Raw genomic sequence first — 13,853 nt, 5'->3', positions numbered from 1 at the left:
CCGGCCATGTTTACTGCAGACATCAGGCTGTGAAGACGTGTGTGTGTCCACCGGCCATGTTTACTGCAGACATCAGGCTGTGAAGACACATGTGTGTCCACCGGCCATGTTTACTGCAGACCTCTGGTTGTGAAGACATGTGTGTCCACCGGCCATGTTTACTGCAGACCTCTGGCTGTGAAGACATGTGTGTCCACCGGCCATGTTTACTGCAGACCTCGGACTGTGAAGACATGTGTGTCCACCGGCCATGTTTACTGCAGACCTCGGGCTGTGAAGACATGTGTGTCCACCGGCCATGTTTACTGCAGACCTCTGGTTGTGAAGACATGTTTGTGTCCACCGGCCATGTTTACTGCAGACCTCTGGCTGTGAAGACATGTGTGTGTCCACCGGCCATGTTTACTGCAGACATCAGGCTGTGAAGACATGTGTGTCCACCGGCCATGTTTACTGCAGACCTCGGGCTGTGAAGACATGTGTGTGTCCACCGGCCATGTTTACTGCAGACCTCTGGCCATGTTTACTGCAGACATCAGGCTGTGAAGACGTGTGTGTGTCCACCGGCCATGTTTACTGCAGACCTCTGGCTGTGAAGACATGTGTGTCCACCGGCCATATTTGCCCTTGATTGCACAACACCCTCGGTTTTCCAGGGACAACCATGGCGTTTGCGCAAATCATACAATGATGGTGTTTACGAAAAGTGCGTCAAAAGTGAAAGCAGTTCCAGCATGTGTTCTATGTATCACCTGCTGTGTTCTATGTACAACACACACTACATCACATGGATGGTGTCTATGTGTTCTATGTACTACCTGGCGTGTTCTATGTACAGCACGCTCTACATTACGTGGATGGTGCTTTTGTGTTCTATGTACCGTGTTCTATGTACAACACATACTACATCACATGGATGGTATCTATGTGTTCTATGTACCATGTTCTATGTACATCACACATAACAGCACGTGGATGGTGTCCATCATGTGTTCTATGTACCATGTTCTATGCACATCACACATAACAGCACGTGGATGTTGTCCATGTGTTCTATGTACCATGTTCTATGTACAGCACACAGGACTAGAGAAGAAGAGGAACACTGAGGGATACAAGTAATCACCGAACTGTGCTGAACATGGAGAACTTCTCAAGATCCCCATAGAAACACACTAAAACGTATACAAGTCTTCACTAACACTCTAAACTCTTACCAGGATATTGGTTAAAAAAAAACTGTACAGTTTTACGCTAATTCTGAACTGGGTCGGGCATGAAAGAAGAGATGTAAAAGTACAAAACATCATCGCACTGGTTTGGAAGTGCACAAAACATGGTTCGCTGAATTCAGTGTCTCACGATCAGGACTCCAACATCACCGCCACTGTCCCGCTGTACAACCACTGTCCCACTGTACCACCACTGTCCCACTGTACCACCACTGTCCCACTGCACCACCACTGTCCCACTGCACAACCACTGTCCCACTGTACCACCACTGTCCCACTGCACAACCACTGTCCCACTACTGTCCCACTGTACCACCACTGTCCCACTGTACCACCACTGTCCCACAACACCCCCACTGCACCACCACTGTCCCACTGTACCACCACTGTCCCACCACTGTCCCACTGCACCACCACTGTACCACCACTGTCCCACTGCACCACTGTCCCACAACTGTCCCATTGTACCACCACTGTCCCACTGCACCACCACTGTCCCACTGTCCCACTGCACAACCACTGTACCACTGTCCCACTGTACCAACACTGTCCCACTGCACCACCACTGTCCCACTGTACCACCACTGTCCCACTGCACCACCACTGTCCCACTGTACCACCACTGCACCACCACTGTCCCACTGTACCACCACTGCGCCACCACTGTCCCACTGTACCACCACTGTCCCACTGTACCACCACTGCACCACCACTGTCCCACTGTACCACCACTGTCCCACTGTCCCACCACTGTCCCACTGTACCACCACTGTCCCACTGTACCACCACTGCACCACCACTGTCCCACTGTACCACCACTGTCCCACTGTCCCACTGTACCACCACTGTCCCACTGTACCACCACTGTCCCACTGTCCCACTGTACCACCACTGTCCCACTGTACCACCACTGTCCCACTGTCCCACTGTACCACCACTGTCCCACTGTACCACCACTGTCCCACTGCACCACCACTGTCCCACTGTACCACCACTGTCCCACTGCACCACCACTGTCCCACTGTCCCACTGCACCACCACTGTCCCACTGCACCACCACTGTCCCACCACTATCCCACCACTGTCCCACTGTACCACCACTGTCCCACTGTACACACAAATTCCTGTCCATCACTGCGACAAGCCTCGTGTCTCTGTGCAGGAACCAGAACAGCACCATCACTGTCAGGTCAGCGGCCTCTCATACATGCACCTGATGTACATCCGGATTTTTGTTCCCCGTGTTTAAAGCTGTAGCCTAACAGGTACATGGGGTCATCTATAAGGAAAAGATAAAAGACAGTGTCATGACCAGAAGAGAGTGTATCTGTGCGTTAAGGGTCCGCTGTGCACACGTGGCCCAAAGTGTGTCGCGCATGGCGTGACCTGGCAACATCAATCACAGGATGCCGCTGTCCCTGACTCTACATCCCTTCACAGCCACTCAACCTACTGTCAATATCTCTGCTTGCTTTACAACTCACTCAACCTACTGTCAATATCTCTGCTTGCTTTACAACTCACTCAACCTACTGTCAATATCTCTGCTTGCTTTACAACTCACTCAACCTACTGTCAATATCTCTGCTTGCTTTACAACTCACTCAACCTACTGTCAATATCTCTGCTTGCTTTACAACTCACTCAACCTACTGTCAATATCTCTGCTTGCTTTACAACTCACTCAACCTACTGTCAATATCTATGCTTGCTTTACAACTCACTCAACCTACTGTCAATATCTCTGCTTGCTTTACAACTCACTCAGCCTACTGTCAATATCTCTGCTTACTTTACAACTCACTCAACCTACTGTCAATATCTCTGCTTGCTTTACAACTCACGCAACCTACTGTCAATATCTCTGCTTGCTTTAGAACTCACTCAACCTACTGTCAATATCTCTGCTTGCTTTACAACTCACTCAACCTACTGTCAATATCAATGCTTGCTTTACAACTCGCTCAACCTACTGTCGATATCTATGCTTGCTTTACAACTCACTCAACCTACTGTCAATATCTATGCTTGCTTTACAAGCTGCCCAACCCACTGTCAATATCTCTGCTTGCTTTACAAGCCACCCAACCCACTGTCAATAGCTATGCTTGCTTTACAAGTCATCCAACCCACTGTCAATATCTATACTTGCTTCACAAGTCATCCAACTCACTGTCAATATCTATGCTTGCTTTACAAGCCGCCCAACCCACTGTCAATATCTATGCTTGCTTTACAAGTCATCCAACCCACTGTCAATATCTATGCTTGCTTTACAAGCCACCCAACCCACTGTCAATATCTATGCTTGCTTTACAACTCACTCAACCTACTGTCAATATCTATGCTTGCTTTACAACTCACTCAACCTATTGTCAATATCTATGCTTGCTTTACAACTCACTCAACCCACTGTCAATATCTCTGCTTGCTTTACAACTCACTCAACTTACTGCCGATATCTATGCTTACTTTACAACTCACTCAACCTACTGTCCATATCTCTGCTTGCTTTACAACTCACTCAACCTACTGTCGATATCTATGCTTACTTTACAACTCACTCAACCTACTGTCGATATCTATGCTTACTTTACAACTCACTCAACCCACTGTCAATATCTATGCTTGCCTAACAAGCCACCCAACCCACTGTCAATATCTATGCTTGCTTCACAAGTCATCCAACTCACTGTCAATATCTATGCTTGCTTTACAAGTCATCCAACCCACTGTCAATATCTATGCTTGCTTTACAAGTCATCCAACCCACTGTCAATATCTATGCTTGCTTCACAAGTCATCCAACTCACTGTCAATATCTATGCTTGCTTTACAAGTCATCCAACCCACTGTCAATATCTATGCTTGCTTTACAAATCATCCAACCCACTGTCAATATCTATGCTTGCTTTACAAGCCGCCCAACCCACTGTCAATATCTATGCTTGCTTTACAAGTCATCCAACCCACTGTCAATATCTATGCTTGCTTTACAAGTCATCCAACCCACTGTCAATATCTATGCTTGCTTCACAAGTCATCCAACCCACTGTCAATATCTATGCTTGCTTTACAAGTCACCAAACCCACTGTCAATGTCTATGCTTGACTTTCAAGCCACTCACCCTCCTGTCAATGTAAATACTTGCCTTACAAGTAACACAATTCTACTGTCAATATCTATGCTTACCTTACAAGTAACACCATTCTACTGTCAATATTCACACTTGCCTTAACGTTAAACAACCTGTTGCAATATCTACGCTTGCCTTACAAGTCACCCAACCCACTGTCAAAAACATTCTTGCCTTATATGTAACCAGAACTATTATCAATATTTGTGCTTGCCTTACAAGTCACCCAACTCTACTGTCAATATCTATGCTTGCCTTAAAGTCACACAACCTGTTGTCAATATTTATGCTTGCCTCACAAGTCACTCAACCTGAAGTCTGTTTCTCTTACAGTCTCACACTGGTGCCGAAGCAGAGAAACCACACAGAACACCAACCGGCCTGGTCAGGGAGTTTCAAAATGCACGTGACGTCACAAAAGGACATGACGTCACCAGACGACATTGCATCACCAGAGGAGATGACGTGAGCAGAAAACATGACATCAGCAGCGGGCACAACGTCATCAGAAGACGTGACGCCAGTAGATGACATGACCTCACCAGAGGACATAACGTCGGTATAGGACGTGACGTCAGTATAGGACGTGACGTCATCCAGTGGGGGGGGGGGGGTCAGTGACATCACAGCGGGACGGCCCCCGTGGAGGTGGTGCGGGGAATGCTGCTGTAGGGGGGAGGGGCGTCCCCCCTCATCACTTGCACCTCGGGCCGGAACAGGAACTTCAGCCTCTGTACACACACACACACACACACACACACACACACACACACACACACACACAGAGCACCTCATGCTTTTGTTTAATGTCTATCCACAATTGTGATTTTAGACGAAAATCCAGCCTACGACATCCGATCCATCCATGCCTCATGCCATCACTACCTTCAACATTCCTCGCTCCTCAATTAACATGAAAAGAGTATCAACTAACGGGTCAACTGTTAATTAAATTATAACAAAGAGCCAATGTGGCCACTAATTATGCTCTGAGCTATTTCAAAAACAAATTGATTGTCACATAAAACGTTTCCAATGGAAACAGACGGTACTGCAGATTTTGTAAACGAAAGAGGTAAAGGTGTGTGTGTGTGTGTGTGTGTGTGTGTGTGTGTGTGTGTGTGTGTGTGTGTGTGTGTGTGTGTGTGTGTGTGTGTGTGTGTGTTGCCTAGCTACACTTTTGGAATTAAGTGACACTGTTGTGTATTTGGAAATGTTTGTTCTGGGCATGAAAACATTATTTTGCAGTAATCCTTCATACTCCAATGGGAGTGAAAGGATAATTAAAACTTGAAATTTGAAACCTCTCTCTCTCTCTCTCTCTCTCTCTCTCTCTCTTCAGGTGTTATAATACCCCTTCCCATGCCCACCCCCAGTCCCCTAGTTTTGAATTGTGGTCCATGGCCAAAGTTCATTAAAACAATTTCGTTCGTTCGTTCGTTCGTTCGTTCGTTCGTTCTCTCTCTCTCTCTCTCTCTCTCTCTCTCTCTCTCTCTCTCTCTCTCTCTCTCTGTGCCTTGGCGAGGGGCCCCTTAGTGGAGAGGATCTTGTAGACCATGTAGAGGTGATGATGACGATGATGACGATGACGATGATGACGACGATGATGATGATGATGATGGTAATGATGATGACATGTGTACCTTGGCAAGGGGCCCCTTGGTGGAGAGGATCTTGTAGACCATGTTGGGGTGATGATGACGATGACGATGATGATGATGATGATGGTAACGATGATGACATGTGTACCTTGGCAAGAGGCCCCTTAGTGGAGAGGATCTTGTAGACCATGTAGAGGTGATGATGACGATGATGATGATGATGATGATGATGGTAATGATGATGATGATGGTAATGATGATGACATGTGTACCTTGGCAAGGGGCCCCTTGGTGGAGAGGATCTTGTAGACCATGTAGAGGTGATGATGACGATGACGATGATGATGACGACGACGACGACGATGACGATGATGATGATGATGATGATGATGATGGTAATGATGATGACATGTGTACCTTGGCAAGGGGCCCCTTGGTGGAGAGGATCTTGTAGACCATGTAGAGGTGATGATGACGATGACGATGATGACGATGATGATGATGATGATGACGATGATGACGATGATGATGATGATGATGGTAATGATGATGATGATGGTAATGATGATGACATGTGTACCTTGGCAAGGGGCCCCTTGGTGGAGAGGATCTTGTAGACCATGTTGAGGTGATGATGACGATGACGATGATGATGATGACGATGATGATGATGATGGTAATGATGATGACATGTGTACCTTGGCAAGAGGCCCCTTGGTGGAGAGGATCTTGTAGACCATGTAGAGGGGGATCATGGAGATGGAGGACAGGGCCATCAGGACTCCGATCACGTGGGCCCAGGTGGGGAAGATGTAGTCCACGTACTTCACGGGGACGTAGGTCAGGATGTTGAACATCACCACGCCCTGTTACATCACACGTCACCTCGCCCTGTTACAGTGTTACATCACCACGCCCCTGTTACATGACACGACACGTCACCATGCCCTGCTACATCACACGTTGGTCAGGATGTTGAACATCACCACGCACTGTTACATCACACGTCACCTCGCCCTGTTACAGTGTTACATCACCACGCCCCTGTTACATGACACGTCACCACGCCCTGTTACATCTCACATCACCACGCCCTGTTACATCTCACATCACCACGCCCTGTTACATCTCACATCACCACGCCCTGTTACATCACACGTAGGCCAGGATGATGAACATCACCACGCCCTGTTACATCACACACCACCAAGCCCTGTTACAGTGTTACATCACCACGCCATGTTACATCTCACATCACCACGCCCTGTTACATCACATGTAGGCCAGGATGATGAACATCACCACGCCCTGTTACATGACACACCACCAAGCCCTGTTACAGTGTTACATCACTTCGCCGTGTTACATCACCCTGTTACAGTGTTACATCACTTCGCCGTGTTACATTTCACATCACCACGCCCTGTTACATCACACGTGGGTCAGGATGTTGACCGCGTCCTCTTACACACACACACACACACACACACACACACACACACACACACACGCTGTTCTCCTCCCATCTGTACCAACAATCTGACCGATGCCCCCCCATCCCTACTTGTGGACCCTCCTTGATGGCAATACATTTTGAGGCATTAACACTGGCCCTAAAATAACTCCCATGAAGTCTTTTGGGGACACGTGATGGAGTCATTGTAGTTCTATCACAGACTGACCCCTCACTCCCCCCCCCCCTTCCTTTTTGTTGTTGTTGCAAAATGCGGGGTTTGGGGTGTTTTTTTTTTGCTTTTCTTTTTTAATGCGTGTTATTGCTCAGCCGTTGGGTGGGAGGAGACATGTGTTATTGCTCAGTGGAAGGAGACATGTGTTATTGTTCAGCCGTTGGGTGGAAGGAGACATGTGTTATTGTTCAGCCGTTGGGTGGAAGGATACATGTGTTATTGCTCAGTGGAAGGAGACATGTGTTATTGCTCAGCCGTTGGGTGGAAGGAGACATGTGTTATTGTTCAGCCGTTGGGTGGAAGGAGACATGTGTTATTGCTCAGTGGAAGGAGACATGTGTTATTGCTCAGCCGTTGGGTGGAAGGAGACATGGCTTGGAAGGGAGTGATTAGGGATCAGCCTAGAAAGGGTCCCTCCATATCTCTGGTATCTTGCCTTGTCAGCGCCATGATACGCAATTTTCAAAATGAGCATTTGGCAAGATGGAGACTTTCCTGTGGAGGAAGGGGCCGGAAGTGGAGGACAAACCATCACCTGTCCTGAACTAACTCCTAGGGGAGTGTTTCATGGTGACTCCAGGGGAGTCAGATCGTAAAGGGGAGGGGGGGGGGGTGGGGCACACTTTCAGGCGGTACACCGGCACACCCCACCACCCTGTCTGTCAAACAGGCCCGGTTCGCCTGCTTTTCTTCCTTGGTGGTGGCACCACCTTGATGACTCTTTGAGAGTGACTCTTTGGCCTGTTCCGCCTATTTTCCATGTATCTGTCTGTCCGTGCCTCATTCTGTCTGTCTGTATATCTGTCTGTCTCTCTCTCTCTCTCTCTCTCTCTCTCTCTCCCCCTTTCATACACAGACACTACACTCTCTCCCAGGCATACACAGACACTCTCTGGCATACACACGTATGCGTGCGTGCACAAACACTAAAACACGTACACAACACACACACACATATATACATACAACGACAGAACATCATCATTAACAATAACTGAATAGAATGGGCGATCTGGGAATAGACGTGATCGGGACCACCACTCTAGTGATCGGTTTCAGTTTCAGTTTCAGTAGCTCAAGGAGGCGTCACTGCGTTCGGACAAAACCATATACGCTACACCACACCTGCCAAGCAGATGCCTGACCAGCAGCGTAACCCAACGCGCTTAGTCAGGCCTTGAGAGAGAGAGAAAAAAAAGGGGTGGGGAATAAATAATAGATAAGCTTACATAAATAAATAAATAAATAATAATTATAATATAGAAAAAAGTAGTAGTAATAATAATAATAATTTATAAAAAAAAGAAGAAAAAAAGACAAAAATGATGATAAATAAGCATTGTGCTAGTGATCGGCGAATCGGGACTGAAGACAGCCTATCCAGTAAAATGTCCACAGGGGAGAGGGCAAAACAGGGTCTGGCAGCACGTACCCCCGTGATGAGTGGCGTGGTGACCGTCCAGCAGACCTTCCACAGGAAGCACGGGTAGAAGCCGAACATGTCGCGGAGGTTCTCGTAGAAGCGGTTCACACCTGCAACAGTCACACCTCCACCTGTCTCACTCAGCCGCTTTAGACACCTGTGATCTCCACGCACGCACGCGGCAAGCACGCACACACGAACACACACACACACACACACACACACACACACACACACACTCTCTCTCTCTCTCTCTCTCTCTCTCTCTCTCTCTCTATATATATATATATATATATATATCTCACACACACACTGTCTCTCTCTCAGTCACACACACACACACACACACACACACACACACACACACACACACACACACACACACACACACACACACACACACGGGCGCGCGCTTACTAACCGAATTAACAAATGATTTTGAAAAATCCACAATTCCATATGGCTATTACCTGCGTCCTCGCATTTCCATTTGAAAGAAAGCAAGAAACGAAACGAAACGAAACGAAACGAAACGAAACGAATTCTTATTTGACGAGGGTAGTGGAGCAAGCACAGCTGTTTTACATCCCGCCATCAGGGGCAAAGAAGAAAAGCCAAAGGCAAAAAAAGCAAAGGCAACACACACACACACACACACACACACACACACACACACACACACACACACACACACAATTACATATGAAAATAAAAGGCATAAATGAAAACATGAACGTTACCTAATTAAGTACGACACACCGACAGACTGTAGTATAGCAAACATCATTTTCTGTATTCATAAAATAGTAATGATATTGAAACATAATCAGTACATTTTAGGAAAAACAGGTGCCAAGTTTGAGAGATTCATTAAGTGTACATTCAAGTTAGATTTGAATTTTTAGAAAATTTGATTCAGGTTTTTAAAGTTTCTGGGATGTGATTCCATAAACAACCCCCTGAATAGCAAGGCTTGATCTACATAAAAAGATAGTAGTAAATGGAAGATTTATCTTATGTGACTGTCGATAATTATCAAAACTAAACATATCTGTCACATAGGATGGAGTGCATGAAGAGTCCTTTACTGTGTAATAGTTTAGCCTTGAGTGGAAGGATACCAATTTGTTTATAATCAGTTTCTGTCAATGTAGAAGATTTGTCAACGGTTAGTTTCGGGGCTCTTTTGTGGTTAGTAATCATTGGTTTTAGTGAGACAGAGACAGAGAGAAAGAGAAGTATATAAAACAGAAATAAAAGAAAAAGTCAGACACAAGGGGAAGGAGAGGTGAGTCAGATGAAGAAAACACTGAACGAGAGGAAGACAGACAACAGAGTGACAGAGAAACAGAGGCAGAGTGAAGAAAATAGAGGAAAGGGGAGGAGGAGGAGGAGAAGAAACCCCCCCAAAAAAAAACAACAACAGAAGGAAACGTAAATAGTTCCAGCTTACCATAGGACCAGCCAATGGCGATGCACTCAAAGAAGATGAGCATGAGAAGACCAATGCCGCTGGCAGAGTATGTGTCAAAGATGGTGTATACATACATCCCTCCCTGTAACACATCACCTCACAGTCTGCAGGTTAAGTACACAGAGAGACAGACAATGACAAAGATGGTGTATACATACATCCCTCCCTGTAACACATCACCTCACAGTCTGCAGGTTAAGTACACAGAGAGACAGACAATGACAAAGATGGTATATACATACATCCCTTCCTGTAACAGCATCACTCACAGTCTGCAGGTTAAGTACACAGAGAGACAGACAGTGACAAAGATGGTGCATACATACATCCCTTCCTGTAACACATCACCTCACAGTCTGCAGGTTAAGTACACAGAGAGACAGACAGTGACAAAGATGGTGTATACATACATCCCTCCCTGTAACACATCACCTCACAGTCTGCAGGTTAAGTACACAGAGAGACAGACAATGACAAAGATGGTGTATACATACATCCCTTCCTGTAACACATCACTCACAGTCTGCAGGTTAAGTACACAGAGAGACAGACAATGACAATCTATCACCCAATCACAGGCTGTAGCTTAATTGCATGATAGTCAAGTCATGCCCAACAATGACCATCAGAACAGCAGAGGAGGCAACTTCTGTCCGGACTATAGGCTAGAACTGGATTATTGTGGAGAGTGCCTTGCCCAAGGTACATCCCCACTCTCTCGGCTTTGTGGAGAGTGTCTTGCCCAAGGTACATCCCCACTCTCTCGGCTTTGTGGAGAGTGTCTTGCTCAAGGTACATCCCCATTCTCTCGGCTATGTGGAGAGTGTCTTGCTCAAGGTACATCCCCATTCTCTCGGCTATGTGGAGAGTGTCTTGCTCAAGGTACATCCCCATTCTCTCGGCTATGTGGAGAGTGTCTTGCCCAAGGTACATCCCCACTCTCTCGGCTATGTGGAGAGTGTCTTGCTCAAGGTACATCCCCATTCTCTCGGCTATGTGGAGAGTGTCTTGCCCAAGGTACATCCCCATTCTCTCGGCTATGTAGAGAGTGTCTTGCCCAAGGTACAATCCCATTCTCTCGGCTATGTGGAGAGTGCCTTGCCCAAGGTACATCCCCACTCTCTCGGCTATGTAGAGAGTGTCTTGCCCAAGGTACAATCCCATTCTCTCGGCTATGTGGAGAGTGTCTTGCCCAAGGTACATCCCCATTCTCTCGGCTATGTAGAGAGTGTCTTGCCCAAGGTACAATCCCATTCTCTCGGCTATGTGGAGAGTGCCTTGCCCAAGGTACATCCCCACTCTCTCGGCTATGTGGAGAGTGCCTTGCCCAAGGTACAATCCCATTCTCTCGGCTATGTGGAGAGTGTCTTGCCCAAGGTACAATCCCATTCTCTCGGCTTTGTGGAGAGTGTCTTGCTCAAGGTACATCCCCATTCTCTCGGCTATGTGGAGAGTGCCTTGCCCAAGGTACAATCCCATTCTCTCGGCTATGTGGAGAGTGTCTTGCCCAAGGTACATCCCCACTCTCTCGGCTATGTGGAGAGTGTCTTGCCCAAGGTACATCCCCATTCTCTCGGCTATGTGGAGAGTGTCTTGCTCAAGGTACATCCCCATTCTCTCGGCTATGTGGAGAGTGTCTTGCCCAAGGTACATCCCCACTCTCTCGGCTATGTGGAGAGTGTCTTGCTCAAGGTACATCCCCACTCTGTCGGCTAAAAAGGCTGTAGGACAGCCGGCGTTGGGATGGTCCCCAAAGGCCAACAAACCCCGAAAGCCGCAGTATTAAGGTGGCACCTGCAGTCGATTTTTGGTGAAAATTTGTTAGAAATAATGTTTTGGGATTATGACTGATTATGGTTCAATCAAGTGTCAAGAAACTACTTTTATCTGTAATTAGAATAAAAATATGCCTCTAAATGTGTATATTTTGTTGTTTTGTTAGGTGGGTGTGCGTGAAAATCATGAAAAAAAATCCAAAAGTTCTGGAAGAAACGCCAATTTTCGACCGCGTTCTCGTCTGCTTTCAGTTTGTCAACCCTCAAGGCCGACCACTCAGAATGTAGGGCAATGAACGGCCTTCACCTTGATGTGTACTGTTACTCATGAACAACTTTTACTAAGAGACACGAAGCCGAAATGTGGGCCAACTGTCAGCACCGGAAAATAGCCGAATTCAGACTGGTACGAAGTCTCATTGGCCGAAAATGACATCATTGCCTTTTCTTGCATTCTGATTGGCTGAGTGGCTATGAAACAGCCACTTCCGTCGATAGCGTGTGCAGTTTCGTTCTTGTCGATTCGACACTAGTTTTCATTGATTTAAGGCATTTTATTCTATTCACATTTTTATAAGAAATGACTGAATGTCATCAACGGAAGACGTTTGTGACCCTGCATAAGTTTGGGATATGCAAAAGAATGGGAAAGCAGCGAACGTTCACGGAAAAACCACCGTCAACTGCCGTGAGTGAACCATGCCAGCGACGAACCTCAGTCCATCACTTCGGAAAGAACAATACACATGTTTTTCACTGATGAAAAGAAAGTTAGAGTCAGACTCCGACAGCGATGTAATCATCGAAGCGAGTGACATGCCTCAATCTGGCGATCATGGCCCACAAGAAGACCAACAGGAACCGGTACAGGGAGTGATTGTGATCGTCTTATCTGATGTCTTTAGTCTCTGATCATACAGTCTGTGACCAGACTGCAAAAAAGCGGTGAGCAAACTTACCTCCCAAATGTCTGTGGTTTCTGTGGTACACAATACAGGACAGACCAATCAGGTGACAGCACCTACCTCTGTGATGCAGGACAGACCAATCAGATAGGAGCACGTGCACACGGCCCCAATGAACAGTTCACGGTGACGTCTCAGGTAGCGGGGGAACTCATCCACTATGGCCGTGAAGAATCCCTCACAGGTACAGAACTGGCACGCACACACACACACACACATGCACACACACACACACACACACACACACACATGCACGCGTGTAAACACGTATAAAGACTCGCACAAATGCACATATAGTTTATTCATAAATAAAACGAGAAAAGAAGCTTGGGCTTTGATATGTATCCTGTTTGTCATACACAAATAACGCATTTAAAGATATATCCCATTTCACCCTCACGTAACATGTCATATATATATATATATATATATATATATATATATATATATATAGAGAGAGAGAGAGAGAGAGAGAGAGAGAGAGAGAACAATAACAATAACGATAACGATATTTTTTAATTCAGATAATGGTCAAAAGCCCCTTTCCGAGGGGGGTAA

General features: G+C 46.5%; 1 protein-coding gene across 1 annotated transcript in view; it reads right to left on the bottom strand.

The window, feature by feature from the left end:
- Positions 1–4,992: 4,992 nt before the first annotated feature.
- LOC143300032 (sodium- and chloride-dependent GABA transporter 1-like) overlaps positions 4,993–13,853 on the bottom strand; it is a 29,257-nt gene continuing 20,396 nt past the window's right edge. Inside the window, exons 10-14 of the mRNA XM_076613588.1 lie at positions 13,356–13,487; positions 10,535–10,637; positions 9,091–9,191; positions 6,669–6,836; positions 4,993–5,100 (exon numbers count right to left, since the gene is read on the bottom strand). Coding sequence (XP_076469703.1) covers positions 4,993–5,100; positions 6,669–6,836; positions 9,091–9,191; positions 10,535–10,637; positions 13,356–13,487 — 612 coding nt within the window. The remainder of the gene's footprint in view (positions 5,101–6,668; positions 6,837–9,090; positions 9,192–10,534; positions 10,638–13,355; positions 13,488–13,853) is intronic.

Source organism: Babylonia areolata, chromosome 25 (assembly GCF_041734735.1).
Source record: "Babylonia areolata isolate BAREFJ2019XMU chromosome 25, ASM4173473v1, whole genome shotgun sequence".
Classification (NCBI taxonomy): domain Eukaryota; kingdom Metazoa; phylum Mollusca; class Gastropoda; order Neogastropoda; family Buccinidae; genus Babylonia; species Babylonia areolata.
The sequence above is the reverse complement of the archived record's forward strand: the minus strand, read 5'-3'. Positions and strand labels throughout refer to the sequence as shown.